At 39.8% G+C, this 26,012-nt stretch overlaps 4 protein-coding genes across 7 annotated transcripts in view; 1 reads left to right on the top strand and 3 right to left on the bottom strand.

Annotated features, from left to right (window-relative positions):
* Positions 825-2,631, top strand: LOC105167387 (fasciclin-like arabinogalactan protein 7). 4 transcript variants are annotated; one of them, XM_020696213.1, is made up of 2 exons: positions 825-887; positions 1,548-2,631. In XM_020696213.1, the coding sequence occupies exon 2, from the start codon at positions 1,587-1,589 to the stop codon at positions 2,364-2,366; it is 780 nt and encodes a 259-aa protein (XP_020551872.1). In that variant the 5' UTR covers positions 825-887; positions 1,548-1,586; the 3' UTR covers positions 2,367-2,631. The 4 variants fall into 4 exon arrangements, with proteins under 4 accessions (XP_020551872.1, XP_011085380.1, XP_011085382.1 ...); XM_011087078.2 differs by lacking the exon at positions 825-887 and adding an exon at positions 895-1,004; XM_011087080.2 differs by lacking the exon at positions 825-887 and adding an exon at positions 905-1,004 and having other exon boundaries at positions 1,555-2,631.
* LOC105167388 (growth hormone-regulated TBC protein 1) lies at positions 2,406-7,027 on the bottom strand. Its single transcript, XM_011087082.2, has 7 exons — positions 5,808-7,027; positions 4,229-4,345; positions 3,980-4,158; positions 3,788-3,881; positions 3,629-3,706; positions 3,452-3,553; positions 2,406-3,314 (listed from the first exon to the last, which is right to left on the bottom strand). Exons 1-7 carry the CDS (start codon positions 6,294-6,296, stop codon positions 3,177-3,179), a joined length of 1,197 nt encoding a protein of 398 aa, XP_011085384.1. The 5' UTR covers positions 6,297-7,027; the 3' UTR covers positions 2,406-3,176.
* Positions 16,630-17,502, bottom strand: LOC105167565. Its single transcript, XM_011087338.1, has one exon. It carries the CDS (start codon positions 17,500-17,502, stop codon positions 16,630-16,632), a length of 873 nt encoding a protein of 290 aa, XP_011085640.1.
* The window catches only part of LOC105167386 (homeobox-DDT domain protein RLT2-like), a 14,300-nt gene continuing 8,843 nt past the window's right edge, over positions 20,556-26,012 (bottom strand). The window contains exons 12-18 of the mRNA XM_011087077.2: positions 25,660-25,869; positions 24,879-25,586; positions 24,238-24,798; positions 22,714-23,346; positions 22,500-22,604; positions 21,960-22,214; positions 20,556-21,762 (exon numbers count right to left, since the gene is read on the bottom strand). Of these exons, the coding sequence (XP_011085379.1) occupies positions 20,953-21,762; positions 21,960-22,214; positions 22,500-22,604; positions 22,714-23,346; positions 24,238-24,798; positions 24,879-25,586; positions 25,660-25,869 (3,282 nt within the window). The 3' untranslated portion in view covers positions 20,556-20,952. The remainder of the gene's footprint in view (positions 21,763-21,959; positions 22,215-22,499; positions 22,605-22,713; positions 23,347-24,237; positions 24,799-24,878; positions 25,587-25,659; positions 25,870-26,012) is intronic.

Below are 26,012 nucleotides of genomic sequence, written 5' to 3'. Positions count from 1 at the left end.
CTTATATTTTGTACTCTATACGAAAATACATTACTTTATTTTACCATTATTTTCTCTTTATTTCTTTCATAAACTACTACTAAGTTCAGCATCGAAATATTATTTGTTCTGCAGAGTTAGTCCCCATTGATCTTAAGATTCTCCTTAAAGATCTTTTGACCATGTGGTGCTGCAAAAAATCTGATACGTATCAATATATATTAAAAAATCAATAAGGATAAAATGATAATTTTCACATAACCATCTATGAACTGGTAGTTATTTTTGAACAGATAAAAATATTTATAATTATATAAAAAATATTAAGAGAAGTAGTTGTAATTTACCCGAAAAACAATGGGAGAGTGAGAGAAACTTGAAAGAAATAGGAAGAGTAAGAAATTAACTATGTAAATAATAATAAAAGGAAAGAAGCTTTGATTAGAGTGCAAGTCTGAGAGAGTCAAAACAAACATACACTACTAATAAAAGTAGTAAAGGAAAGTAGGTTGAGAATTGACACAGAAAGCCTACCTTACAATTACCATCAAAATCAAAATCAAACACACAAACTACTGTTTTCTTGAAATTTGGAATTCGATTGTTTGTCCCTTATGCTTTGTCTGTCTCTACTCGAAAATTTTGACAGTGGTGGTGGTGAAAACTCAAAGCAAATCTCTTTGTCCAGCTGTCTTTTCTTATAATAACGTCCTGTTGTTGTTGCTGTTGTTGTTTTTCACACTTACACCACCATCTCATCTCATCTCCCTTCATTTACTACTCCTCTTTTCTGCTTTTCCTACGTATATATATATATATATATATATATAGAGGAGTGGGGTGAGGTGTAGCTACTTGTGAAATCTACGGCGCCAACAGCTGAATTTGCAGTGTTCTCTCCGGGCCAGGTGAGTTTTTACGTATATATATATATATATATATATATAGGAGTGAGGAGTGAGGTGTAGCTACTTGTGAAATCTACGGCGCCAACAGCTGAATTTGCAGTGTTCTCTCCGGGCCAGGTGAGTTTTTGTATGTGGATAGACCCTGCTATTTCCCTTCATTCTTCCGCAGATTTTGAATTGTGATCAGCATTGTGGTGTGATGTCAAACTGATTTGCTTCGTCTTTGTTTGAGGAGTTCATTTCTGTAGATCTGCATTCTAATTGTACTCAAGTATGAGGTGAGAGTAACGTGTTTTTGTAGATCTGACTTTTTATTTAAAATTGTTTTCTTTTTTTTTGAGGAAATTGATCACATGCATGTTTTTATGGCTATTAGAATGCTACTTGTTCTTCGTCATTAGTCGCTATCACAATTGGTTTTCTGGTGAATTGATGCTCAGCTTGTCAAGATCTGCTACTTTACCTCTCTTGATTTGGGGGAACTTTCGTACATGGTTTAATTTCAGAGCATAATGTCTAGCTTGATTTGATTTTAAACGGATCTTTGTTTTCGAATTAACTTGGCACACGATGTATTTTTCCATCTCTCTCTCTCTCTCTCTATATATATATATATATCAGATCTAATAGAAGCATCATTTCAACTGTTTTCCCTGGTAGATTACAGAAGAAGTGGCCCGACAGAATCAGTAATTGGTGATGAAAAGCAGAATTGTGATGGAACTCACAACAATGAATTTGATGGCTTGTGGTGCACTGGTCCTCCTGTTTTTCGCATCAGCGAACGCACAAATCTCAAGTCCAACACCAGCACCGGCACCGGCGCCGGACTATGTCAACCTCACTGACTTGCTCTCTGTGGCTGGCCCATTCCGCACTTTCCTCAACTATCTTCAGTCCACCAAAGTCATTGAGACTTTCCAAAACCAAGCCAACAACACCGATGAAGGAATCACCATCTTCGTGCCCAAAGACGAAGCCTTTTCTTCGCTCAAGAAGCCGTCTCTCTCCAATCTCACGCAGGACCAGATCAAGTCTCTATGCCTTTTCCATGCGTTGCCACATTACTATGCTCTGGCGGATTTCAGGAATCTCAGCCAGCAAAACCCCATTCAAACCTTTGCTGGTGGCTCTTATGTATTGAATTTTACGGACAATTCTGGGACAGTGCGCTTGGATTCCGGATGGACCAAGACCAAAGTCATCAGTGCAGTTCACGCCACTGATCCTGTTGCAATCTATGAGACCGATAAAGTTCTGCTGCCTGAGGTCATCTTTGGGACTGACATACCACCAACTCCAGCTCCATCTCCTGCTCCAGAGATCGCGCCTGCAGCCGATAGTCCAGATGATAGAGGAAAAAGCAGTGATTCCTCATCCCCAACTTCTGCACCTTCGTCGTCTCACAGGATTCTCTTCAAGTTGAGCCATTTGATCATGTCGTTGATCATCGGTAGCTACTATACATTGTTCTGGTGAGCGCAAAAGGCAGCAGTTTGTTGAGAGCAGTACTATTACTTAATTTAAATTTATCATCATCATCATCACATCCACTTCATTTTCTTTATTAATTACTCAATAGCGCTATTCTTTGCCCTCAATTTCCTTGCATCAGTAGTATCTCCTATTCCACCCTGTTTGAAAGGCTTGCGATGTATATGATTATGCTCCGATGCTTTACAAGAGGATGTAATAAAACATGATATGTGCTGATGAAGGTTTCGTTGTATTCTCTTGATTGATTGTTTTTGTTGTATTCACCATTTACCCCCATCAATATCAGTATATCATCATCATCATCATCATCTTCTTCTAAGAACGCTGCAAGCGTTTGCAATTACAGTGGCGTCGGGTATGCATGCTAAGTGATCCATACCTGGTTGTGAGTATTGTAAATGTTGTGCCTGTACACGAAAATGCTTCATTCTGCTTGTATATGCTCTGCTTCTATGATATACATTAAACACCCCTGGTGGGGTTAAGTCGAAGGCTGAACGCGAATTTCTTGTGAAAGACAATTTTAACTGAAAGAGCAATTGAACTTTCATTCTCATTTCTGGAATAATACAAGTGGTGAATTGCTGGGATTCAATTGTCGCCCAAGTAAAGATGCATCTCCACAACTTTAAATTTACATATACATCTATACTACTTGAATCCAACAATCTATTTTGTTCTTGTCGAGCTATGAAAATGATAATGTTGCACATCTAGAAGATGTCTATATTTTCCTATATACGTATATATGTATATATATATATATATCTTATGTTTTTCCACAAAAGTGAATTATTTCTCATCAGTACCTGCCCCGGAACTTAGTCGTTTTAACCTCTGGTGGAGCTCGGCCATCACCGCGGGTGCCTGCTTTTTCCTTTGCTTCAATATAGTGGTGGTTGTCATGTTCCCTATCTTGTTAAAGGCTACCTGCAAAGATGTTTTCATGAAAAGTTTGGGTAAATAAAGGTGATGCATGAAGAAACAACTCTAAACTGACTTAGCAACCACCACAGAAATAGATGTTTTAGTCTCTCAATACCAACAGGAAAGGTCGTGGTAGTTACCGTCAATAGTTCATCGGGATCAAAGAGGTGATGTGTACTTCTCTGTATAACATTAATTACGTCACCAACGTGATGTGTCAATAGCAGTTTTTCTTCATTCATCTGCATTCATCCAAAGATTTAAGTCTACCATTTCTATTCAGCTATGAAACAACATATATAGCAACCTCCATTTACCTTAAATATTGCTAATGCTACATTAAACAGAACATTTGCCCCTTCGCAGAAAAGAATGTCCCACACGCGCAGGGTCGTCTGAATGATATAACAAACCGGAAATTGTTAGTGATGAGGCTGTTCAAGCATTAGTGTGAGAGAGAGTATAGGTGTTTTAACCTCCGAAGGCAAACTCTTGGAGAAGAGGCACAGAAACCACTCCGTGCATACAAGAGAAACATCAAACTCCAAAGCGTCCAAATGAGCAGCTATCCTGAAGGATTCATTCTTTTTCATCAATTCAATCCAACAAGTCACAAATGAAAACTTTATGAGCTACCATTATCAGATGAAAGAATATTAAGAGGCAACCTCCAACACTTTTTGGTTAGCAGATCTTTGAATACTCTCTGATCAACGTGGCATCCAGACAAGTTATTCGTGTAACAATCATTAACTAACACATCTTCTAAGAGCACAGCAAGCATCCAGAAAGCATCTTCCTCGGTTTTCATGACAAGCAACAGCAATGCTGCAACATAATTTAAACCCTGCACAAAAGTTCATTTACGGGAGCTTGATTGAACCAGCGAATCCAGGATAACGAAGAAGAGAAAATACCTGACAATAACCAACATCAGAATCTCTAAAAGAATACCCAACAAGTACACGCCTTAAAGCAGCATGTCCCTCCGCAGTGTCCAACCATGGGTGGCCAGGGAAAGTTCGAGGGAGGTCCTGCATCAACGGTCGTTAGAAAATATAACCATTATAACACACTTTCTATGTATATTATCACTTCTTTCAATCACTACTCTGTATAGGTGCTAAGATTCAGTTACGCACGTTACCAACGTACCGAAATTCTTACTCTTACAATCAATCAATAAAGTTTTTGAACCCCGTCATGTCAAACTTGAAAGTTCTTATCCAAACCACTTCTGGCCTGGGCTCAGTTACAAGAATTATATTTCTTAGCTCAGCTAAGCATAGAAATGTTTCTTTATTGGAGTTAAGTTTATTACATTTTTCATGTCCTAACCATGTCAACAATTTTCTAATAAATTATCTACTTATGTACAATCTGACTATTTCTCAAAATCGACAGTCATGGTTTCGTGATGCCTTGGAGGTGTAAATTCTACTTATTTCCAGCCTAACTTAATGTCTCAAAAACGGAAAAGCTATTTACACTTGGAGCCTAACAAGAATTCAAATCAGAAAAATGTTTACTAGAAATGAGTGAAACTGGACATAAACAATTTCGTTGTGCACATTTTAGAAAAGAAGGTATAGCTCAGAGCATCATCTGAAATAACTCGCTCAATTTTCTATTTGATCATTCAGTATGAGGAGAATTTTCTTTAGGCCAAAGAATGAAGGGTGTTATGGCTTCCTTTCTGGCAAACATACCCACAAGTGTTAATTACTTGGCCTGTGAACCATAAATGAACAGGTCATGGGAATGAGCAGACGGAACAAACTGTAGGGCCTTCTGCTTTGTTTATCAGGACATATACGAGTTATTATATCAGAGACAGTGACAGAAGAAAAGGTTTAATGAGAAATTGTCTGGGAACCTTGTATAACTAGATCAAATGAACTTATTTCATAAACTTAGCACTTGGATGAGACAATTCATGATTCTTACGATGAGGTAATGCATTTTCACATCAAACTTTAGGAACATTGATAAGGAAAATGAAACCAAGTATTGGGCAAAATCTTTCTTATCCAGTCCCCCTCCCCCTCCCCAACATGTTCCTCATTCCTTACTGCAACTTTGTTCACATCAAGATTCTGAATTATAAATTTCAGGTCCAAGGCCAGGTTATTTCTTAATAACAACTAACATCTAGTCCATTTTCCTCAAGTCTTGACAATATGCGATCTTAATTCTCCCACAACATGTCATGGAAACAAGTCTATTTCAGAGAAAGTTTTCAAGAAGCTGAAGTAGAGGCTTAGACATTCCCAATTGTCACCATTTCAGTTGAAGTACTGACCATCACAGACAGGAAACTTCATAGCCTTTAACTGAATGATTGGAAACTGAAACGACCACAGGAAATAAAGGCAAATCAACAATATCAAGCTACAAGCATCAGCAATATCAAACTAGAAGCAACTGTTGACTCCGTGGAAAGTAATGCTTCAGTTGAAGGGCAAAAGAAATTAAGAGAGGAGAAAACAAACATACATGATCAATCTGCCTGGTTGCAGAGGTGACCTTGTCCTCCACAGCACTGATCAAATCATTGTAATAGCTGTCGGGGACGGTGGATTTCTTCTTGGCTGCTCCAGATAAAGAAAACCACACCTTGGGCCTCAAATGAAGAGGGATGCCTTTCTTGATGAGCCTCTTGAGAGTGATGGCATCCACCAATGCAGAGATTTTGAGGGAAGACTGAAGGGTGGATGAGAAACGAATCTTCAAATACCAATTGGCACCTTTGTTGGCCTCCAAAGCCCACCACACCCTCCCCTGTTGCCTCATCCTCTCTCTCACCTCATTCAACACTTTGACATCGTCCACATTTCCTTCCACTATGAAACCATACAAATCCTGGAATCTCACTGTCATATTTGCCCTTCTTGCATGCATGCTTGGCCTCAATATACATATCTGGGCATCATATCCTAATGCCAGCCCTCTCTTGCTCGGGCTCCCAATGCTTCCATACATCATTTTTTCTTCTTTCTTCTTCTTCTTCTTCTTCTGCTTCTACTTATTATACAATGTTCTATAAAGAGACAGGTGATCAAGGATAGAATACAAGTTGATGAATGAGAAGAAATTGACGGCTTCTCCTTCCAAGAAAGAGGGTTAGAGCTTGAAAATGGATCACTAACACCCAAAATCCCATAAAAAGACGTGGGGGTCTTCCTGGATATCGGACCCAGAAATTATAGGTAACAAATCCTAAGATAAAAAGAAAACAAGCTTTGATCTTCCTCCAAATATCACACAACTAATTAATGAGATTGCAGAAAGACAATAATACTAATTAAGACGTAGCTTTTCTTTGTTTATTATTATATATACAGAAAAAGACAAGTTATTTACAGAAAGTAGGAAAGTGCAAAGGAGGAGGTAAGTAGACGTTTGCGAGGCTGAGGCCCAAAAGAAATAAGAAGACAAGAGATAAAATAAGCAAAGGGACATGATCAAAACTGCTTCCTATAATTTTGGAAGATGAGAAGGCTTTGATTCCTTTGAGGTTGAAGAGTGGTCTGAATTCTCTTTCTTGAATGAAACAACCGGAAATCACGGAACATGTGGGCGATCTCCACATCCAATCCCAACAACTGGTCTGCTAATTTTGACATACTGCTATATCATGCAACCAGAACCAGTTAAAATGTCGCTAATTATACTGCTCTATATAATTCACCGGATACACGTGATTAATGATTTTATTCTTGTGGAAAGAAAAAAAAAAGAAAAGAAAAGAAAGAAGGGGTGGCAACCATAAACCTTTGCTTAACATGTGGCCGTTGGGATCCTTATAATTGATTTACTAGCTATTTCTAGTACCTTTAGCTCAAGATTATCCACATACGGCGCCCTGTAATCTTAATTAATAAAACAACGGTTTGGGGACTTGCTAGATGATATAGGAAGGTTGGATATCTCAATGTTTTCTTTTATTTCTAATAGGTAAGAGATCCTTAAAAGATCTTGTTCCAAATTTTGAATATAGATTTTGTTTTAGGCACATATATATATATGTATATATATGAGAATTTCGAAATGAAATTTAAATACCAAGAACTAAAATAATTTTTCTAAAAAGCTGCATTAACAAACAACAAACAAAAGGAATTTTCACTACAAGAAATTAGTTTTTTGAGTGACAACATTTATTGTAACAAAAAATTAAGACTTTATCACTAATAGCATTTAATGATAATATTTTTTTGTCACAATGTTGTCACAATATTTATGTCACTAATTCCTTATAGTGATAATAAAATGCCCATGTCACATTAGCCCTTAGATTTTCATGACAACTTGAATGTCGTCACTAATTACTTTGAACTAGTGAAAATTCCATATTTTTTTATATTATAGGGGTACAATTGATATTTTATTTTTCACAAGATATTTTTTTAACATTTCTAATATTACAGGTTAGTCCTTGTAATTTCCTAAAAAATGCATTTTTAATATAACGAGCTATTAATTTACCAAGTTTACAAATGCTCAAATATGAGAACCAATGTTGAAAACTGCATTCCAGGTGTTTTCCTGTAGCTCTGGATTGCAGGCTGACCAAGCTAAGAGTAACATTATTGTTGCCAAGTCTGCTGCTCATCTTGCTGCTGATGATCTGCAGTAAGTTGTTGGGTTTCCTGAAGGACAACTTTGTAGAAGTCACAATTCGAAGAAGCAGTAAATTTCCAATCTTGTTCAGAGAAATCGCCAATCAAAGGCCCGAATTCAATTTCTGTTCAAGTGTTCTGTTTTTGGCAAAATGAAGAAGAAGAACTCTGTTTAAATAAACAGAATTACCTCCAAACCGTCTAACTAATCTGCAACCAACTAATCAGCTTACGTGGACCAATAGCATAGTGAATAAATGACCTAACTGCTGACTGTACAATGAAGCTAAAACACAAAACAAAAATGTGAATGACTAAGGCAAAATGCGACTTCTCTTCTATCTGTTGTCCAAGAGATCAACAGCAACACCAGCATATGTAGCAGCTTGATCTTCAACTCTATTGTATTGAAAATTCATGGCAAGTGAAGAGGATCTGGAAGTGGAAGCTTGAGTTCCAACAGCCCCCCCACAAGTGGGACCGGGGGCAAAGTACACGAGGCCCAACTTGGAGACAAACGAACTGAAAAGCTTGAGGGAAACAGATTTTGTGAATACATCGGCAATCTGAGTAAGACTCCGAACTAAGACAGGGGTGATAAATCCATCCTTATACGCATCACGAACAACGTGACAATCAAGTTGGTTCCTTCTCCATTGATGAAACTCAGCCTTATTTGGCTCCTAAGCTATCTTTATTGATCTACTCCAAGAAACGAAGTTGGAGCCGTCTAAAGGAGTAGACACCAGGCTCAAGCCTGGATTATCACTTGGATGTAGCTTCAGAACTTCTGGATCTTCTGCCATAGTCGTTTCTTGAAGGTTATGAGAAAATTGAGGCAAGAAATTTAAAGAAGGAAGAATTAGAGACCATCAATGATGGCTCTGATACCATGTAAAAAGACAAGAAGTTATGAGAAATAAGAAACAACACGCCATAATTGTGTAATATTTTGTTTCAATAGCATTTAACTCCAAGAAGGAAAAGAAAACAGCATACTGAGTACAAATAGAAAATAGGTGAAAGGTCTGCTCTTTTAAGACGAAGGAGTTAACAACCATTAACAGATTAACTCCCTTTAACTAACTAAACTAACACACCTAAAAGAAGTGGGGCCACGACTTAAGAAACTCGCACCTTAAATAACTAATAAAGTCGCATTTTCACTTAAACAAACAAAGAACCGTAGTTGAATAAATGCACCTTTATTGGAAATAAACCAGACGATTCTTCCTTCTTCTTCAATAGAACAAAGTAGGAAATGTAGAAGCTTGAAGCCAAAACCTTGCATTTTCACATCCTCCCATTATGCTGCCAAAGTTGCTTGGTCGCAAGTTTGCTTACCAAAAGCAGCGGGTGGATTGGGGATTCAGCACAAGGCTATGACTTGTAGGCATCATTCGGCGATTCTCACGATAGACAGTAGTTCTGTGTGGGTGAGTGGATACTACAATATAGGCTACACAGGATATCCTTGTGGATTGTTTCAATAAATGTGGGTTGATGCAGATGGAAGAGAATGATGAAACTTAGAGAGGTGACGGATCAACTGTTGAGTTTCACATTGAGTTAGGAGACCACATTTGGCTGTGGTAAGATCCATGAAACCCCTAAGGCGTTCTAATCATACATAGATTTCCACATGGGCCTATGGTCACCGAATTGTACGAACGTTCCAAGCTTCTTGTTGTTATTCAGCTTGGTACCTAGTAGTGATCGAATAATGATGTAGGGGAGGTGTTGGAGATTAAGGTAAACCTTCCAAGTATTCATAGGGGAATGGATTGTGATCTTGCTTGAATTTAGCGACCTCGAGTAGTGATCTCGAACCTAGATGCTTATTCTCCCAAGATCGAGTGATGGGGTCCTGAGAACAAAATAAGAACGCGAAGCTCGTCGGATTTGTCCCCGACAATGATCCTTCGACGTTCAAGTTAGTGGTGTTCGAGGTAAAACTGTGCAATTTAGAGAATATAGGTAGAAAATAATAAGAACACAGTTACCTCTTGAAGCAGTGCATCAGGTATTTATAAGGCTCATGTGGTTACTGTTGTTTGGGCCACGTGTCGACATATGACGTATGAGCATCCTTGATCGGACAGTTTTCCCTGTGCCGGGGTCTTCCGTAAATAAAAGGGTCCAGACAATGGAGTATCCAACCCGTTATCCTTGATGCGTGGACCCGCCTCTGAGATGATGAAAATACCCTTCATTAAGGGTATTTTTGGTATTTCATATTAAAATTGGGGTCCTCCCCATCATTACTCCCCCACTTCTTCAAAGTGCCATTTATTGTTCTTTGAAGAAGGTGAACAGTCGCACCTGTTGATCCTTTGCATCATGTCAGAGTCACCTCCACGTGTCTTCATCACGTCCCTTCGTTTTGGGCACATTTTTCCAAGACCTCCTCCTATAAATAGGCGGCTCATTCAAATCCTGAGGTACCTGCTCGCCTCACAGCGTCCGACCTCGTCCAACAACACCTTGAGCTAGCCCTATCATCTCAAGGTACAATGTCTTTTAGCTTCAGTTCTAATTCTAGTTCTAGTTCTAATTTCGGTTCAGGGTTGTCTGCGACCTCCCCTAGGTCTGATCATGTCCCTTTGCCTGCTGCTGCTCCTAGTCCCCCCAAGTCAACTAAAAAATCCCTTAAGTCAAAACGGCCTGTAGACGATCCTGCTCGTCCCTCTACCCTTGAGAAATTTCAGAATAGGATGAAGAAGAATCCTTGGCACTGCCGTAGTTAGTGCAGTTAAACTTATCATCCATAAGATAATTTCTCGTGATTATGAAATTATGATCCCTAGGTCTTTTGATCGCATGCATCTCCCACTGTCTGGTTTTTGTGCTTTTTCCCTTCAACATTTTGATGCTGGGTTGAGGCTTCCTTTAGCCCCTCAGGTCGCATCTATTCTTCATCGATTGTGACTTTGCCCGATGCAATTGTCCCCCAATTCTATTAGCCGTATAATTCTTTTCTTAGTAATAATGAAGGTTCTCCATTACGAACCAAGTTTTGACAATTTCCGGTCATTGTATTCCTTCACCATCTCTAAGAGGTCGGGAGATAGAGGTTTTTTTTATTTATCCGCTAGGAAGGATTGTAGATTTATTGACACCTTAAAGTCTAACGTTGGGCCTTGGCGAAAGAAGTTCATTTTTGTGCGACCTCCCCCTGGTCAAGTGTGGCCCTTCCATTATGAATGCAGCAAACACAAACCCTTGCCTAAAACAGGTGGAGAGATTAAGCTGAAAGCATAATGGCGAAAGAGGTTGTAAATCAAACTGAGGAGCAATTGAGCTTCCAAATACTTCAAGAGATAATCTCTTGAATGCCTTCGTGCTTTGCAGAATAGCATTGAGGCTGGTCAAGTTGCACCTGCTGCAGATACATCTGTGACCCCATCTCCTGCTCGTGGTCCCAACCCAACGACCCATCTCCTGGTGATGCTGAACCCAATCTATCTGGCAATGTGGCCTCTGGAGATTCTGTTCCTGCAGAAGCGACCGGAGAAGGCATGAGTTCTAAGAAGCGTAAGAGGCATAAGAGCCATAGCAAAAGGTCGGGATCATCCAAGTCGACCAAATCAAGCAAAGATAGTAAATCTCGAACTGAAAGCATAATGGCGAAAGAGGCTGCAAATCAAATTGAGGAGCGATTGAGCTTCCAAATACTTCAAGAGATAACGTCTTCGTGGAGGGAGGTTCGTACAGAACTGAAATGCGACCACCACCTCTCTTTCGAGCTAGATGGAGAGCTTTTTGTACCTCATTAGAATATATCTGGGAGCAGTTCAGTACTTTGAACAGAACCTGGGCTTGTGGGAGCTATACAGCAACTGTGCTTCCTTGCGATCAAGCGTCCTTAGTAAAAGCTCCCCATACTCACTTGGAAAAACATCATGCTCATGCGATGATGCAGGTAGATAAACTTTTATCAATCTTCTATTGTTGATTTTTGTCCTCACGAACTAATTAAATGTTGTAGGCTATAGCTTTCAACCATAGCTTAGCCCTAAAGTGCACCGGGTACCGACGAACCCAAATGTTAGCTGATAAGAAGGTTAAAGACCTCAGGAAGAGGCTCGCTGAAAACAATGCTCGAGAGAAAGCCTTGGCCGCAAAGGTGCAAGACCTTAAGAAACAACTGTCGGCATTTGCTGTAGAAGCTGCCAAGGCAAAAGAGGACGCTTTTGTTGAAGGTCGAAATGATGGGTTCTCTGCTGGTCGCGTTGAAGGTCTTAAGGAAGGCTACGAGGCTGGTCATCAGGAGGGCATTGAAGAAGGCCGAGTTGGTCGTATAAGCATTGAGGAGCACCAAAATTTGCTTGCTAGTTCGCGATTACAAGTTGTTTGCGACTTTTTGAAGGCTCCCACATTCCAAGTTGTCGTTGAGATAAAAGCAGCTAACTTTTTCAATGATGGCTTCAGCAAATGCTAGGCTCAACTTAATACTATAGGAGCATTTCCGGAAGGTTTCGATCAACGTAGCTTAGACCCTTCTCTCGATTGGAACCTTCAGCCTTACCTAGATGCACCCGCCCCTCCCGAAGAAGAAGATGAATTCGCTGTTCTACTAGATGAAACAGAGCACCCTAAGTAGGACTTAGTTTCGAATTCTTTTGGAAGATTTTTGTATGGTCTTGACCTGACTATTCGTTTCTCTAACTACTCGAACTGATCTTGTTCCTTAGTTTTTGTTCACACTTTTGCCTTTTTCCATCGCGAACATGTTGCGTTCATGTAGAATGAGAACTACTCTGGTTATTGTGGCACAATGGCCTTTTGCAGATCGTGTGAAGTGGGATCTTTTCCAGATCAACATAGTCTTCTCCAGATTGCATGAAGTAAAGAATGTGTGAAGTAGATCCTTTTCAGATAATAAAAATATAGTAGCTTTTCGCAGTTTTAGAAATAAATACCATCTTTTTCAGATCACATGAAGTAAGATTTTTTCCAGATCTCCTTTCAAATTATAATACAAAGGCCTTTTTCAGGCTCACAATATTCGGATCCTATTCAAGTCATTGAGCAAATACCTTTTCCAGGTCATAAAATCTTGATCTTTCCTAGATCACTGTACATGTCGAGCCTTTTTCAGACTTAAAAAGAAAAAAAAGCTATTTTTTTCAGATCAATATACAAACGGGTGGCCTTTTTCAGCAAAAGAAAAAAAAACGATCTTTTCAGATCCTTATACGAATCGGCGCCCTTTTTCAGGCTCAAGAAAATATCACCTCAGTGTCTTCAGGCGTAGAACTTCTTCAAGTTATGTATGTTCCTAGGTCGCGATAAGTTTTGTCCCTACATGTCTTGTAACTTATATGCTCCCTTCTTTTTTATTTCAATCACTTTATACGGCCCTTCCCATGCGGGGTCGAGCTTCCCACATGATGAGATACCTCAACTTTTTTAAGCACGAGATCTTTCACTTGAAACTGCCTTAGCTTCACCTTCCGATTGTAATTATTCATCATCATCCCCTTGTGATGTAATATCTTCGCATAGGTCGTGTCTCTCTTCTCCTCGATTGTGGTCGAAATTCCTTTCGTCTTGGTTAGTTTCAGGGTCGTACGCCATAATTCTTTGGGATTCCTCACCTATCTCTACAGGAATAATGGCCTCAGTTCCATAAACTAAGCAAAATGGAATCTCACCTGTTGCAGTTCGCAAAGTCGTTCGACCAGAGAACTCCTGGCAGCTTCTCGACCCATGATCCTTAGACTCGGCCTAGTTTTCAAATGCTACAGGATGGTTCGGTTAGTGACCTCGATTTGTCCATTTGCTTGCAGATTGCCTACGACGGTAAAACAATGCTCGATCTTTAGCTCCTTGCACCATTCTGCGATCCTCTTGCCTTGAAACTGGATTCCATTGTCCGAGACCAGTGCCCTTGGTATCCCAAATTTGTAGATGATATTTCCAAATAAGATTAATCACTTCCTTCTCAGTTATTTTTGCTACAGTTTCGGCCTCGACCCATTTTCATAAGTACTCCATAGCTACAATAATGATTTTTTCCTGGGCTTGATCTGGGGGAAATGGTCCCACAATATCTATGCCCCACTGATCGAAGGGACATGCGATCTTAATCGGTTCCATGGAGGTCGCAGTTTGATGTATAACAACGCATATCTTTGACGGCTATCACATTTCTTCACATATTCCTTCGTGTCTTTCACTATTTCGGCAAAAAATATCCCTGCCTTACAATCTTCTAGGCCAACAATCTCGTTCCTAATGGTTTCCGCAGTTTCCCTTATGGAATTCTTTCATCACATAATCAGTTTTTTCGTCAAAACACTTCAGCAATAGGTCATCTATAGTTCTTTTATATAATTGCCTTGAAATGAGCGTGAAACGTATGGCCTTAAATTTTATCCTCTTGGCTTGAATGGGATAGTCGGGTAGGGTGCCTTCTTCTAAGTATTTCACGATCTCATCCTTCCAAGACTTCGTCTCACATACCATTTCTATATTCAAACCCCCAATAATCATTGTCTTATCTTGAATTATTTCCGTAATTTTGCGATCTTTAATACATAGTGGCTCCGAACTTTGATAACGCATCCGCTCTGTCATTTTCACATCGCGGAATTTGTTGGACCGCACAACTGTCAAATTTATCATCCATGCCTTTGCCTTCTTTTGATATAAAGTCATTGATCTCTCCCGTGTCTCATAGGTCCCATCTATCTGCATTGCGACCAGCTGTGAGTCAGTGAAGACCTCTAAATCTTTGGCCCCTGCCTCGTACGCCAATTCTAGCCCTAGGATCAGGGCTTCATATTCAGCTTTGTTGTAAGTGATGAGAAAGGACAATCTTGCTGCAACTTCGATCTCCACTCCGTCTGGCCCCTGAATCCATATTCTTGTGCCCCCATTACTGGCGTTGGAAGATCAATCGACGTGCAGCATCCACTTGCCATTATGTTTCCTCGTTGGATCTCCCACTAATTCGATCATAAAATCCACCAGAACTTGCGCCTTTTATGTGACCCTAGCCTGATAATCTATATCATATTCTCCTTACTCTATCGCCCATTTGACCAATCTTCCCGACGCTTCAGGTCGAGACATAACATTCTTCAAAGGGTGATTGGTGAGCACAATTATCTTGTGAGATTGAAAATAGGGTCGTAATTTTCTAGCTGTAACAATTAATGCTAGTACTAACTTCTCCATCTCAATGTATCTTTTTTCCGCCCCTTGCAGCATCATGCTTACATAGTACACGGGGTTCTGGATTCCTCCGGACTCGCGCACTAGTACCGAACTAACTGTGTTTTCTGAGACAACTAAATATAAGAAGAGCACCTCACCTTCCTTGGGATTAGCTAATAGTGGAGGTTTCGTGAGATAACTTTTAAGGTCTTGAAAAGCCCCTTCACATTCTTCATCCCATTTAAAGTCCTTTGTTTTCCTCAATACTCTAAAAAATGGCAAGCTTCTATCTACAGATCGAGAAGTAAAGCGATTAAGGGACGCGATTTTACCTGTAAGTTTCTGCACTTCCTTGATCGTAGTTAGCGATCTCATTCCTATGATTGCCTCGATCTTTTCGGGTTTGCTTCGATCCCTCGTTCACTAACCATATATCCTAGAAATTTTTCACCACTCACTCCAAATGTGCATTTGTTAGAGTTCAGCTTCATCCCGTATGACCTCATTATCGCTAACGCCTGCTTCAAATGCTCAAGATGATTATCCGACCTCTTTCTCTTTAAAAGCATGTCATCAATGTAAACTTCCATCGTTCTTCCCATGAGTTCGCTGAACATCTTATTCACCAAACATTGATAAGTGGCACCTGCATTTTTTAGACCAAACGACATCATATTGTAACAATAGATACAACCATCAGTTATAAAAGAAGTTTTGTTATGATCCTCTTTCGCCATGTAAATTTGGTGATAACCTTGATAAGCATTCATCATCGAGAAGAGCTCATATCCCGCTGTAGAATCGACCAGCACATCAATCCTCGGTAGTGGATAAGGGTCCTTTGGGCAGGCTTTGTTTAAATTTGTGAAATTTGAGCACATACGCCATTTTTCTGATGCTTTTAGGACGACCACTACGTTCGCAGCCATTCAGTATACTGGATCTCGAACACATACCCGGCTTTCAGCAACTTCCCTACTTCCTCCTCAATGATGCGATTCTTTTATATACCAAATGATCTCTTCTTTTGTTGCACCAATCGCATTGTTGGATCAACATTAAGTCCATGCACTATTAACTCTGGGTTGATACCCTTGAAATCTAAAGGGCTCCATACGAACATATCTACATTTTCCTCAAGAACTCGATCATTGCAGTTTCCAATCCACCCATTCAAACTCCGATTCTAGTCGTTTTGCTAGGGTCTCCTTCAACGAACTCTACCACTTTTTGCTCTTCACTAGGCTTCATGCGATCGGGCTTGTACGTATATGGCCCTGAGCTTTCTTCGACCTTCCTTTTCTTATTATCTGAACTACCTTTCATTGAGAGATTGTAACATCTTCTTGCTTCTCTTTGGTAGCACGACACTTCCCCAATGCCATTCTGTTGGGAACTTCATCTTCATGTGGTACATTGAAACCACTGCTCTGAACGATTCAAACCTAGCCTTCCCAATATCACATTGTAAGCGAACGGGGTGTCCACTACCAAAAATCTAATCATCAAAGTCCTCTGCCTAGGTTCATCTCCTATAGGAACTGGTACCTTATAGTGCCTAAAGACGTCACTTCAGTACCCCCAAAACTTACAAGCAGGGTTTTTACCGGCTCCAGTTTGGTGTTCTCTAATCCCATCCTTTTCACTACACCTTTAAAAATGATATCAGCCGAACTCCCATTGTCTATTAGAACTTTGTGCACTGCAAAGTTAGCTATGTGCATCCTGATGAGCATGGGATCGTTCTGCGACCCTATCCCCTGTTGCCTGTCTTTGCTACTAAAGGAAATTTCCTCCTTTTCTTTCACGTTCATCACGAATTTGCGGCTCCAATTCGATCCACTTACTCTCTCATACCGCTTCCTCATCCTCTTAGAATCGCCCCCACTTGGACCTCCTGCTATTATATGGATTACTCCCTTTATCGAGGCATTTTCTCTTGCCGCGGCAGTTCTATCTTCCCTCATGGAGTTCGCGTGCCGATCCCTACTCCTCGACCTGCTCCTTCTCGAGTCATCTCTTCCTGGCTTATGCTCGCTCAAAATGCGATCTCTGAAATATCCTTGCCTTACCAGCCTCTCAATTTCGTCCTTTAACTGGAAGCACCCCTCTGTGTCGTGCCGTTTCTCTCGATGAAATCTGCAGTATTTGTTGGAGAATTTCTTGGCAGGTGTATATCTGGTATGTCTTGGCCACTTGAGCACGTTAGACTTCTCGACCATCATCAGGGCTTTAGTTCTAGTCATCGCGAGGGGAGTGTAGTTGTGATACTTGGGTTGGTACGGGGGCTCTCTTTTCTTATCATGCCTTGCGGGCTGACTTTCTCCCTCTCTCATTTCCCTACTTCGATTGAAATTTCTATCTCGAGTTCGGTTCTGCCATTCCCCATCTTTCACGGTGTTCATCTCTTCTTCGTCTATGTATTTTTAGGACATGGCCATGAGTTGTTCGACATCTGTAGGTGGGTCGCATGCCAAAGCGGATGCAAGAGGTCCTTTTTTAGCCCATGTACGAATATGCTTACCATCATATCTATTCTCAAATCCTGGACCTCTAGCATCTCATTGTTGAATCGCCCTATAAAACTTTTTAGCGACTCATCCTCCCTTTGCCGTATTGTGAATAAATATGTTGTTGACCTCTTCTGCTTTCTTTTGCTAGCAAAGTAGAAGTTGAACTTCTATCATAGGACTCAATACTCCCGCTTGGCAGGTTCGTGAACCACTCCTGCGCCTTCCCTGCAAGAGTAGTAACAAATAATTTAGTCATGATTGGACCAGATTGTCCATATAAATTCATCACCAATTCGAATGTTGTCATATCTCTTGAGGGTCTTTCGTCCCGTCGCACTTTAGTAAATCAGGCATCCTGAAGCTGGGATCCACTAACTACATTAGTATCTTGTTGCTAAAAGACGAGTTTCTATTATGGGCGACCAGTTCTCCTCGCTTTTTTAATTCATCAATCTGTTTTCCCAGCAATTCAATTTGCTTGCCCACACTATCTACTTCAGCTCGCGATATTGTTGGTTCTCTCACTTTGGCTCTGACTTTACTATTGGAAACAGCTTCCGAGGTTGCTGGTTTCACGACTTCTTTCAAACTCTCTTCTGCTTGCGTCCTCCAACAGCCTTTGCGTGTCCTTCTCTTTGAACAGTTGTCGCTTAGTTATCTCCTTAACCATTGGAGTCGTTGTTCTCCTTTCATATGCTACAATAGCGTTTCTGCCCTCTTCTTCCATCATTCTTTGGAGCTCATCCCTTGTTAACTGAACTACCGACACTCCCCGCCCTGGAGTATCCTCTTCCAACACATTCCTCCTCGAAGATCCTTCCATTCCTAAGCCGGTGATCCTCAGGGTTCCCACAGACGGCGCCAACTGATCTTGCTTGAATTTAGCAACCTCGAGCAGTGATCTTGAAGCTAGCTGCTTACTCTCCTAAGATCGAGCGATGGGGTCCTGAGAACAAAATAAAAACGTGAAGCTCGTCGGGTTCGTCCCCGACAACGACCTTCCGACGCTCAAATTAGTGGTGTTCGAGATAAAAATATGTGATCTAGAGAATATAGGTCGAAAATGATAATAACACAGTTACCTCTTGAAGCAGTGCGTCGGGGTATTTATAAGACCCATGTGGTTATTGTTGTTTGAGCCACGTGTCGACATCTAAGGTATGAGCGTCCTCGATCGGACGGTCCTCAGTGTATCGGTGTCTTCCGTAAATAAACGGGTCCAGACGATGGAGTATCTGACCCGTTATCCTTGATGCACGAACCCGCCTATGAGATGATGGAAATACCCTTCATTAAGGGTATTTTTGGTATTACATATTAAAATTGGGGTTCTCTCCATCAGATTGTATTAGATGGAGAAACATTGCAGGCATGTATTCTACCGCTGCAGCAGCCTTGCAATTGCTGAAGCCAATGAGTTCAGTTCTGTTGGGGCTTGTGAAAATCTCTAGGAACTGTTTTGTTCTCCGACTGGCAATATAAGAGAGAATTGGCGAATAATGTATCCTATGTGAGGGGTTGAATCTAAAGTCAGTGGCCGAGCCAGAAATTTGGCTTACCCCTATCAAAATTTTATAATTATTGAAATTCATCCAAAAAATTAAATTGTTATAATTTATCATTGCAAGTTAAATACATATTATGATATAAATACAACTAATCTATCACTATTACTCTGAGAACGAGGAGCAAGTTCAAAATTTATATAAATTATAATCATAAATTTCGTAAATAATTTTTATATCTAAACTTGTTTATTTGTTCTAAGAGATTTAGACAAAATAACATAAATCTAAAAGTAATAGAAATTTTGAGAAAAATGATAACCTGATATTGAAAAAATTATGAGATAGAACGAACTTCTCTTATACAGGAAAAATTTGTGATTTTCTTTTCCTTGTACAGCAGCCGCTTGCATGTTGATGAGGAAGATTAGACGAGAATTTATAATAATGAAAAAGATTAGATGGCAATTTATATTTTCTTGTACAAACATGGGTTTGTACTACAATAAATTTAATACGGAATCTAATATATTTATTATTATAGCATCTTCTACACTTCTACTGAGAGGAGATCTCTATAAGATTACAATTTGATATAGTCATGATTAATTTAATTTTTCTATATTAATTTATGAGCTAAAAACCTACAAGAATTGATGGGCTAAAAAAAAAAGGAGTTAGGCTAAACCCTGTCGAGTAAGCCCATTTTACATTTTTATGTATATGAAAAAAAACTTAATGGACTATATGCCCAAGAGGTAGCCTAGACCCAAGCCCTGTCGGCCACATGGGCTGTCTAGGGCCTAGGCTCGCCCCTGTCTAGAGTTCTGTACAGTATATTCGCCATTTGAGGAAGATGACTTGAAGGAAGTGGGCATAGCAACAGTGCGAGACTGGTATCCTATGGACTGCCAGAAGGTGGAGAGGGAATCATCTCTTCAACGCAGCAATCAAGCAGTCTTGACTTCCTTGATCTATCATATATGACAAGAAAAGAACAGCCGGAGAAATGTGTTCATCACTCGAGACCCGATTGTTGAATAAATTAGGCAAAAACTACTTGTACATTATGATCCTAATTAGTTAGTCGTAGCTGCTATCTTTAAAATTTGGAGAATAGCTTGGTAGATTATGAGAGTTGATGTTATATGCATGTACAGTTATACAACCAGGTTTTCTAAACCCAGTTCTGGTGACTTAATCAAAACTTCGTAAAACATGGTATTTTATAAATTTCTTTAAATAATTTTGCCATTACTTTTGTGTTTGAAATTGAAGGGGGCTTATTTGACAAAGAGGCTAAATATGCCATTTTACATGAAGCAATAAGTAAACAACATAGCATCGCCCATGATATTCGACAATTTCGGGCAGGTTTAACATGATTCCAATCACTCTGCTCATTACCAAATAAGCGTACCTCATGACTGAAGACAAAGGTTGAGGCTAAGAAATTCATAGTGAAATGACACAAGTTGCTGGTAAGCGTACCTCATGACTGAAGACAAAGGTTGAGGCTAAGAAATTCATAGTGAAATGACAAGTACACACCAGCAACGAGAAACTTGCGTATAACCAGACAATGAGATCAGTGGACTGGAGAATTATATCTCGCCACCAAACAAGATTACACCATAGATCAGATCAGATAGCAAGGAAATCATAAAATTACCCGAACGAGAATCAATCAGAGACATATTGAAACAGAGCAACCGTTAGAAAATTTCAGCAATTCTGGAGCGTATAAACACATCGTCCATCCTAGACTAAAATATTAGTATATTTCCTTCTTTTCCTGTTGTTGCAGTCATATAATGTCTTGTTTGGCTGTCGAGTATTAGTAACTATAATCAGAAGCGGATGAAGACGCCGAACCTCTATCCAGTACATCCCTAGCGTGCTCTACTCCTGTCGGTTGATTTCCCTCTTCATGAAAGTCACTGTTGAAATACCCATCAACATAAAAATCTCTCTGTTGATTGTCTCCATCATCACCTTCATATTCATCATTCTCATCAACATCATCTCCATCATCATGTCCATCATCTTCCCCACCTACTTTATAATCGTCAACTGTGGCAAAGTACCTAGACTTCCCATCCCTGACACCAGCAATATCATCAACTGAAATATCGTCATATTCATCAGCAGATGCTGGACTGTTGTCATCCTCAAATTCTGATCTTCCAGAGCTGCTGACATTTTCAGCACCCGGAACTTCCATTGGTATTTCTTCCAAATTCCATTCCTCTTGTTGTCGACCTGGGGTATCGCCGAAGTTACTTTTCTTCATGCCGCTTTTCTCAACAACATTCTTCCCCGATCCCTTATCAGGCTTCTGTTTTCTTCTAATGGAGCGCCGACCTTTCTTACGGCCGCCTCGTCCACGTGGCCGGCCTTTCCAGCCTGGAAATTCCCCAAATTTATATTTTTCTGTACTTCCACGACGCATTTCATCCTGGGAATTAATGGCCTTTCTCAGTGATTTTCCACCACATGTACGACTAGGACCTCTTGGACGTCCTCGTCCTCGTCTCAAGTTGGTACGCCCGCTTACCAGATCCACCCAATTATCTTGTCGCAGATAGCCAGCTTGTGACACATTATTTATTGAACTGTCCACTGTATAATATCTTAATGGAGCCTTCTGCAAAAACACAAATTACTCCGACATTCAAATAAACGGAAGTATAAACTGCTGGGATCAGGAATGGATTTGGACTCTGGTATTCATAGATAAATGAGAACAGGGTTGAGGCCCCGACCCAACCCAAGAAGAAAGATGATAAATAGATAAAGGCCCCAAAAATAGTAATTATTGCATATAAAATGGTAAATGCTTACAGCAAAATAACCGGCTTGATTATCCTTTTGACAAGACTCTTTCTCGTGGACCGTATAATAGATGGATGAATCAAGTTCCATGAGCTGCAGCGCTACAGCAGACGTTGTCTGAGGTATCCATGGAAGTACAGAAATCTCTTCAGGTCCAGAGAAACAATCAGCTACAATTTTGCGGGAGCTCAATATTTCACAGGTGGTCTCGTAATTTGCTGACAAGAAATCCTTCTTGATGCTATTTTCCAGCAATGTCAAATTCTGACCATTGACCAGACAAAATACAGAAAAAGTGAGCATAAAATCAAAAATATCAGTGCTGCAATAGTCTTCAAGCCATCATAAATGGATCACAGACAACCTAAAAATATTTCATAACAAATGAAGAAATAGAAAACACAGCCCTTTCTGCCTGTTATATTTTATTCAGGAGTTCTAAATAGATGAACATTCCACCTTTGAGCCACATGCAAAAATGTAGAAAGGAGGAGAGATCGTCAGTGGATTGACAGACACAAAAACAAAAAAAAAAATACAGAGCGAGACCTGAAGGAGCTCTTCTGCTGTTGATGCCATGTGTAACTTCATACCCCAAGATTTTCTGTACTGTTCTGACCAAACAGATTCAAGAGCTTCTGAGGGAATAGAGGCCTGGAAAAGTTACCAGAAAATTGACAAATGTAAGGCCTTGAAGTCAGAATCAGGGCACGATCTAAGTAATGGAAACTAAATCTCTAAGCAAAAATGATATTATTGTAACCTCAATTGTAGCCAATTGAGCTTTCAGAAGTCTAACTCTTGGGGGAAGAGAAAATTTGAGCGTGAACCCATCAAGCTCTTCACTCACTTTCCCTTTGCATTGACTAACATGTTCTGGAAAATTGAAACTTTGATCAAAAATGCTGTAAGTCCTATGACAGGAAGGACAATGGTTATGGTCACAAGAAAACAAGTCATGACAACAATTGCAGATTTGCAGCAGCAGTTGGGACCTCAATCTTCCACAATTTAAGGCTCCTAATTTGTTAGAATTAAAGCATTCTTCCCACATCCACTTCTCAACATCTTTACATCTATCCATGAGCTCATTTTCCTCTGTTACATTTTTTTCGAGCTCATTGGAAAATTGTACAGAAGGTTCTGGAGACTTGGAATAGGATGCACAGAGTATACTCTTGCGGCTGTCATTATTGCTAGAATAGCTATCGCTCTTGGGTCTCATTTCTAGAACTTCCATCTTGACTTCATTGAAGGCATTCCCAGGATGAATTGTGCATAGCAAATTTTTTCTAGCAGTTCCTTTGAAAGATGTTTCAATTTTCCGCAACATCGAATGCAAATGAGATTCTCTGATCCCACGAATGTCCAAAGAAGACACCAGAGCATCAAAGCCCTAAATGTAGCAGAAAGTAGACGGCACAAGTCAAGATACAAGTTCGATATTCATTGACAAACAGGTGAAATGGCCAAGGTCTGGCTTGAATTCAATGAAAACAAAAACTTAGTACAATATAATATGGACAAATACTATATAATAAAACTATTTGTTAGGTTTACATAATACTGAAAGAATAATAATTTTGAAATTCTTAAAGCAGAAAGTATTAATTCGAATACACTTGGATCCTTCAGCAAGAACTGTAAATGAAAGCAAGATAACTTATTTGTGATTCACACAAAGTATAATCATAGGAACAGATTAAAATCAAAATCATAAAAAATTATGCAGACTGGATACAAGATCCAGCCAAATCAGGCAGAATACAACCCCCCACCCCATTCCAAAAAGAAAGAAAGAACATAAAAGAAGAAAACAACGGAACTACAGTTTGATCCTTGTAGAATTTCCCTGTGATTAAATTATAAGGATTACAAATTTCGTCATTCCAAAAGGGAGACTGAGGTAACACTGCAATAAATTTAGACTAATATGATTATTAAAAATGACACTCTCATTAATATTTTTGTGCACAAAACTTAAATAAAAAAAGGAATAGCAGTTTCAACTGCTTCAGAAAAATTTCTCATTCAGATGCAAATATTTTTTTCTTAGAGCGGAAAATAACTTGGTCTACTAGTTATATAGTTATTAGGAGATCAGATAGTTTGGCAGCCGGCAATCTCAAAAGAGGTATGATGAATAAAAGAACAGAGCCAACATGATGGTAGTGTCAAAAATTGGCTGCTCAATTTCAGAAATTATTATCAACAAATGAATATGGGTTGCACAAGCATAGGTCAATAACCTAACAAAGCAAACAATTGAAGAAATAAACAAAAATACCTCTTCAGAATCGATAAGTCTCCAAGCACCGTTGCATAACTCAACAAATATTCTGCCAGAGCCTGGATCATTTTGAGATGGAGATGTTATGAACTGCCAATATCTATTGCGTCTCCGATCCTGTCCAAGAGGCAGTGATCTATATACATACAACTGCTCTGCTTGGTAACCAATTAAAGCTTTTAGCTCTGATCGGGACTTCTCAGCAGCGCATACAGATTGCTGAAGCAACAAGTTATCAGAACCCACAGAGAACTCATGCATTAAGGGGTTCTTTTCACTAACAATGTCACTACAATAACTTTGCTCGTTCTGTTGTTCATTCAAATCCACTAGCTGGACTGCATGGTTTGAAGATGACAACACATCTTTTATATCACCAGTGAGCAGTGGATTTCTCCTGTCCTCAACAGGACCATAGGGTATATTCTGGTCAGCTTTGTTACCTGCAAGTGATGAATTATGTAATTTTACAGTATTCTCCTCTTTCATACGACGCTTATCAAGTTGTGCCTCCGACCACATCTGCTTCTTTAATGCATTTGCGGCTTCAAGGCGCTCCTGAAAAGTTCACTTTATCAGGTAAAACAGAAAATATGAACACAAAATAGTACATGATTCCTTTAAGACTTCAGGGGTACCTCCAATGCAATACGTATAGTATTTCCTTCATTTGCAACACCAATCAAGGCCACAAGAGCACTCAGAGGCTCTTCGATGCTAAGATCAGCATACTCCCCTTCAGTAAGTCCTTGAACCCATGGTTCTGCATATCCACAATCGTCAATTACAGTGTCTTCTTGATCAGGAACAGCAACCTGGGAATGGATCCCTGTAACATCCGCACATGGATCACCAGATGTTCCATTACTTTTTCTCTCATCTACAGATTGCCTCAAACTTGAACTGCTTCTCGAAGTCCCATGGGCATGTATTGGGGTTTCCATAAACTCACTGCAAGAGGTCTCCTTTCCATATGTGGAGCAGTTTACATCTTGAAGTCTGCTTCTTTCACTAGAATGAGAAGCTTCCTTAAGCTTTGAGACAGCATCCAAGTCATCAACATCAGGATCATCAGCAGCATCACTTTCCGAGTCTTGATCTCTTTCAGCATCCTCTTTTTCAACATCCTCAGCTTCCCCATCTACATTTCCATTTTGATATAACCGGATCTTTTCCCTGGCTGCAGAGAGTATTGTCTCAGCATCAGCAGAGTTCTTCCTGTAAGGGGATCGTACACAATATGTTGAGGGAGCTGTTCTCTCAAAGAGCTTTGTATCCCTTGACAAAGCAGCAGAAATAGATGCTTCTGGCGTCTTACTTGTGGTGAGATCCCGAAGACCAGATTTCTTCACACAAGTTGATAATTCTTGTCAGCAGCATAGTAGGAAAAACTGATAATGGAGTTCACAACAAAATTACCTGAATCTTATCAGCAACATCCAATATTGAAAGACCCTTACTTCCTTCCAAAGAAAGAACATGAAATGCGGCAAATTTGACAGTTCCAGGGGTCAAACGATGCCTAGATCTTCGTGGATTAGAGAAACCCCTTTCTTGCATAATTGCAACAGCATTCTCGGCTGCTACTCCACTTCGTAAATTGGATACAACATTTTCACCATCATTACCCTACACTTGAATATGTATTTTAAATGACTAAATGAGTAACCTCTTTAAAGATCTTTATTTTTCATATACTAAACAGGCAATACAAGCTACTAACATCTGAAAATTCATGGTACCACAGCCTGACAACCACCACCTTACTGACA

This window comes from Sesamum indicum, linkage group LG8 (assembly GCF_000512975.1).
Source record: "Sesamum indicum cultivar Zhongzhi No. 13 linkage group LG8, S_indicum_v1.0, whole genome shotgun sequence".
NCBI classification, from domain to species: Eukaryota; Viridiplantae; Streptophyta; class Magnoliopsida; order Lamiales; family Pedaliaceae; genus Sesamum; species Sesamum indicum.
The sequence above is the reverse complement of the archived record's forward strand: the minus strand, read 5'-3'. Positions and strand labels throughout refer to the sequence as shown.

Bases quoted from the DNA above. Each gene is read 5' to 3' on its own strand.
- LOC105167565 (XM_011087338.1), bottom strand. From the start codon at position 17,502: ATGAACACCGTGAAAGATGGGGAATGGCAGAACCGAACTCGAGATAGA.
- LOC105167387 (XM_020696213.1), top strand. From the start codon at position 1,587: ATGAAAAGCAGAATTGTGATGGAACTCACAACAATGAATTTGATGGCT.
- LOC105167388 (XM_011087082.2), bottom strand. From the start codon at position 6,296: ATGATGTATGGAAGCATTGGGAGCCCGAGCAAGAGAGGGCTGGCATTA. The intron at 3,707-3,787 runs GTTAAAACACCT...TATATCATTCAG, and splicing joins CCAAGAGTTTGCCTTCGGAG to ACGACCCTGCGCGTGTGGGA. The intron at 3,315-3,451 runs GTAACTACCACG...ACATCTTTGCAG, and splicing joins ATCCCGATGAACTATTGACG to GTAGCCTTTAACAAGATAGG.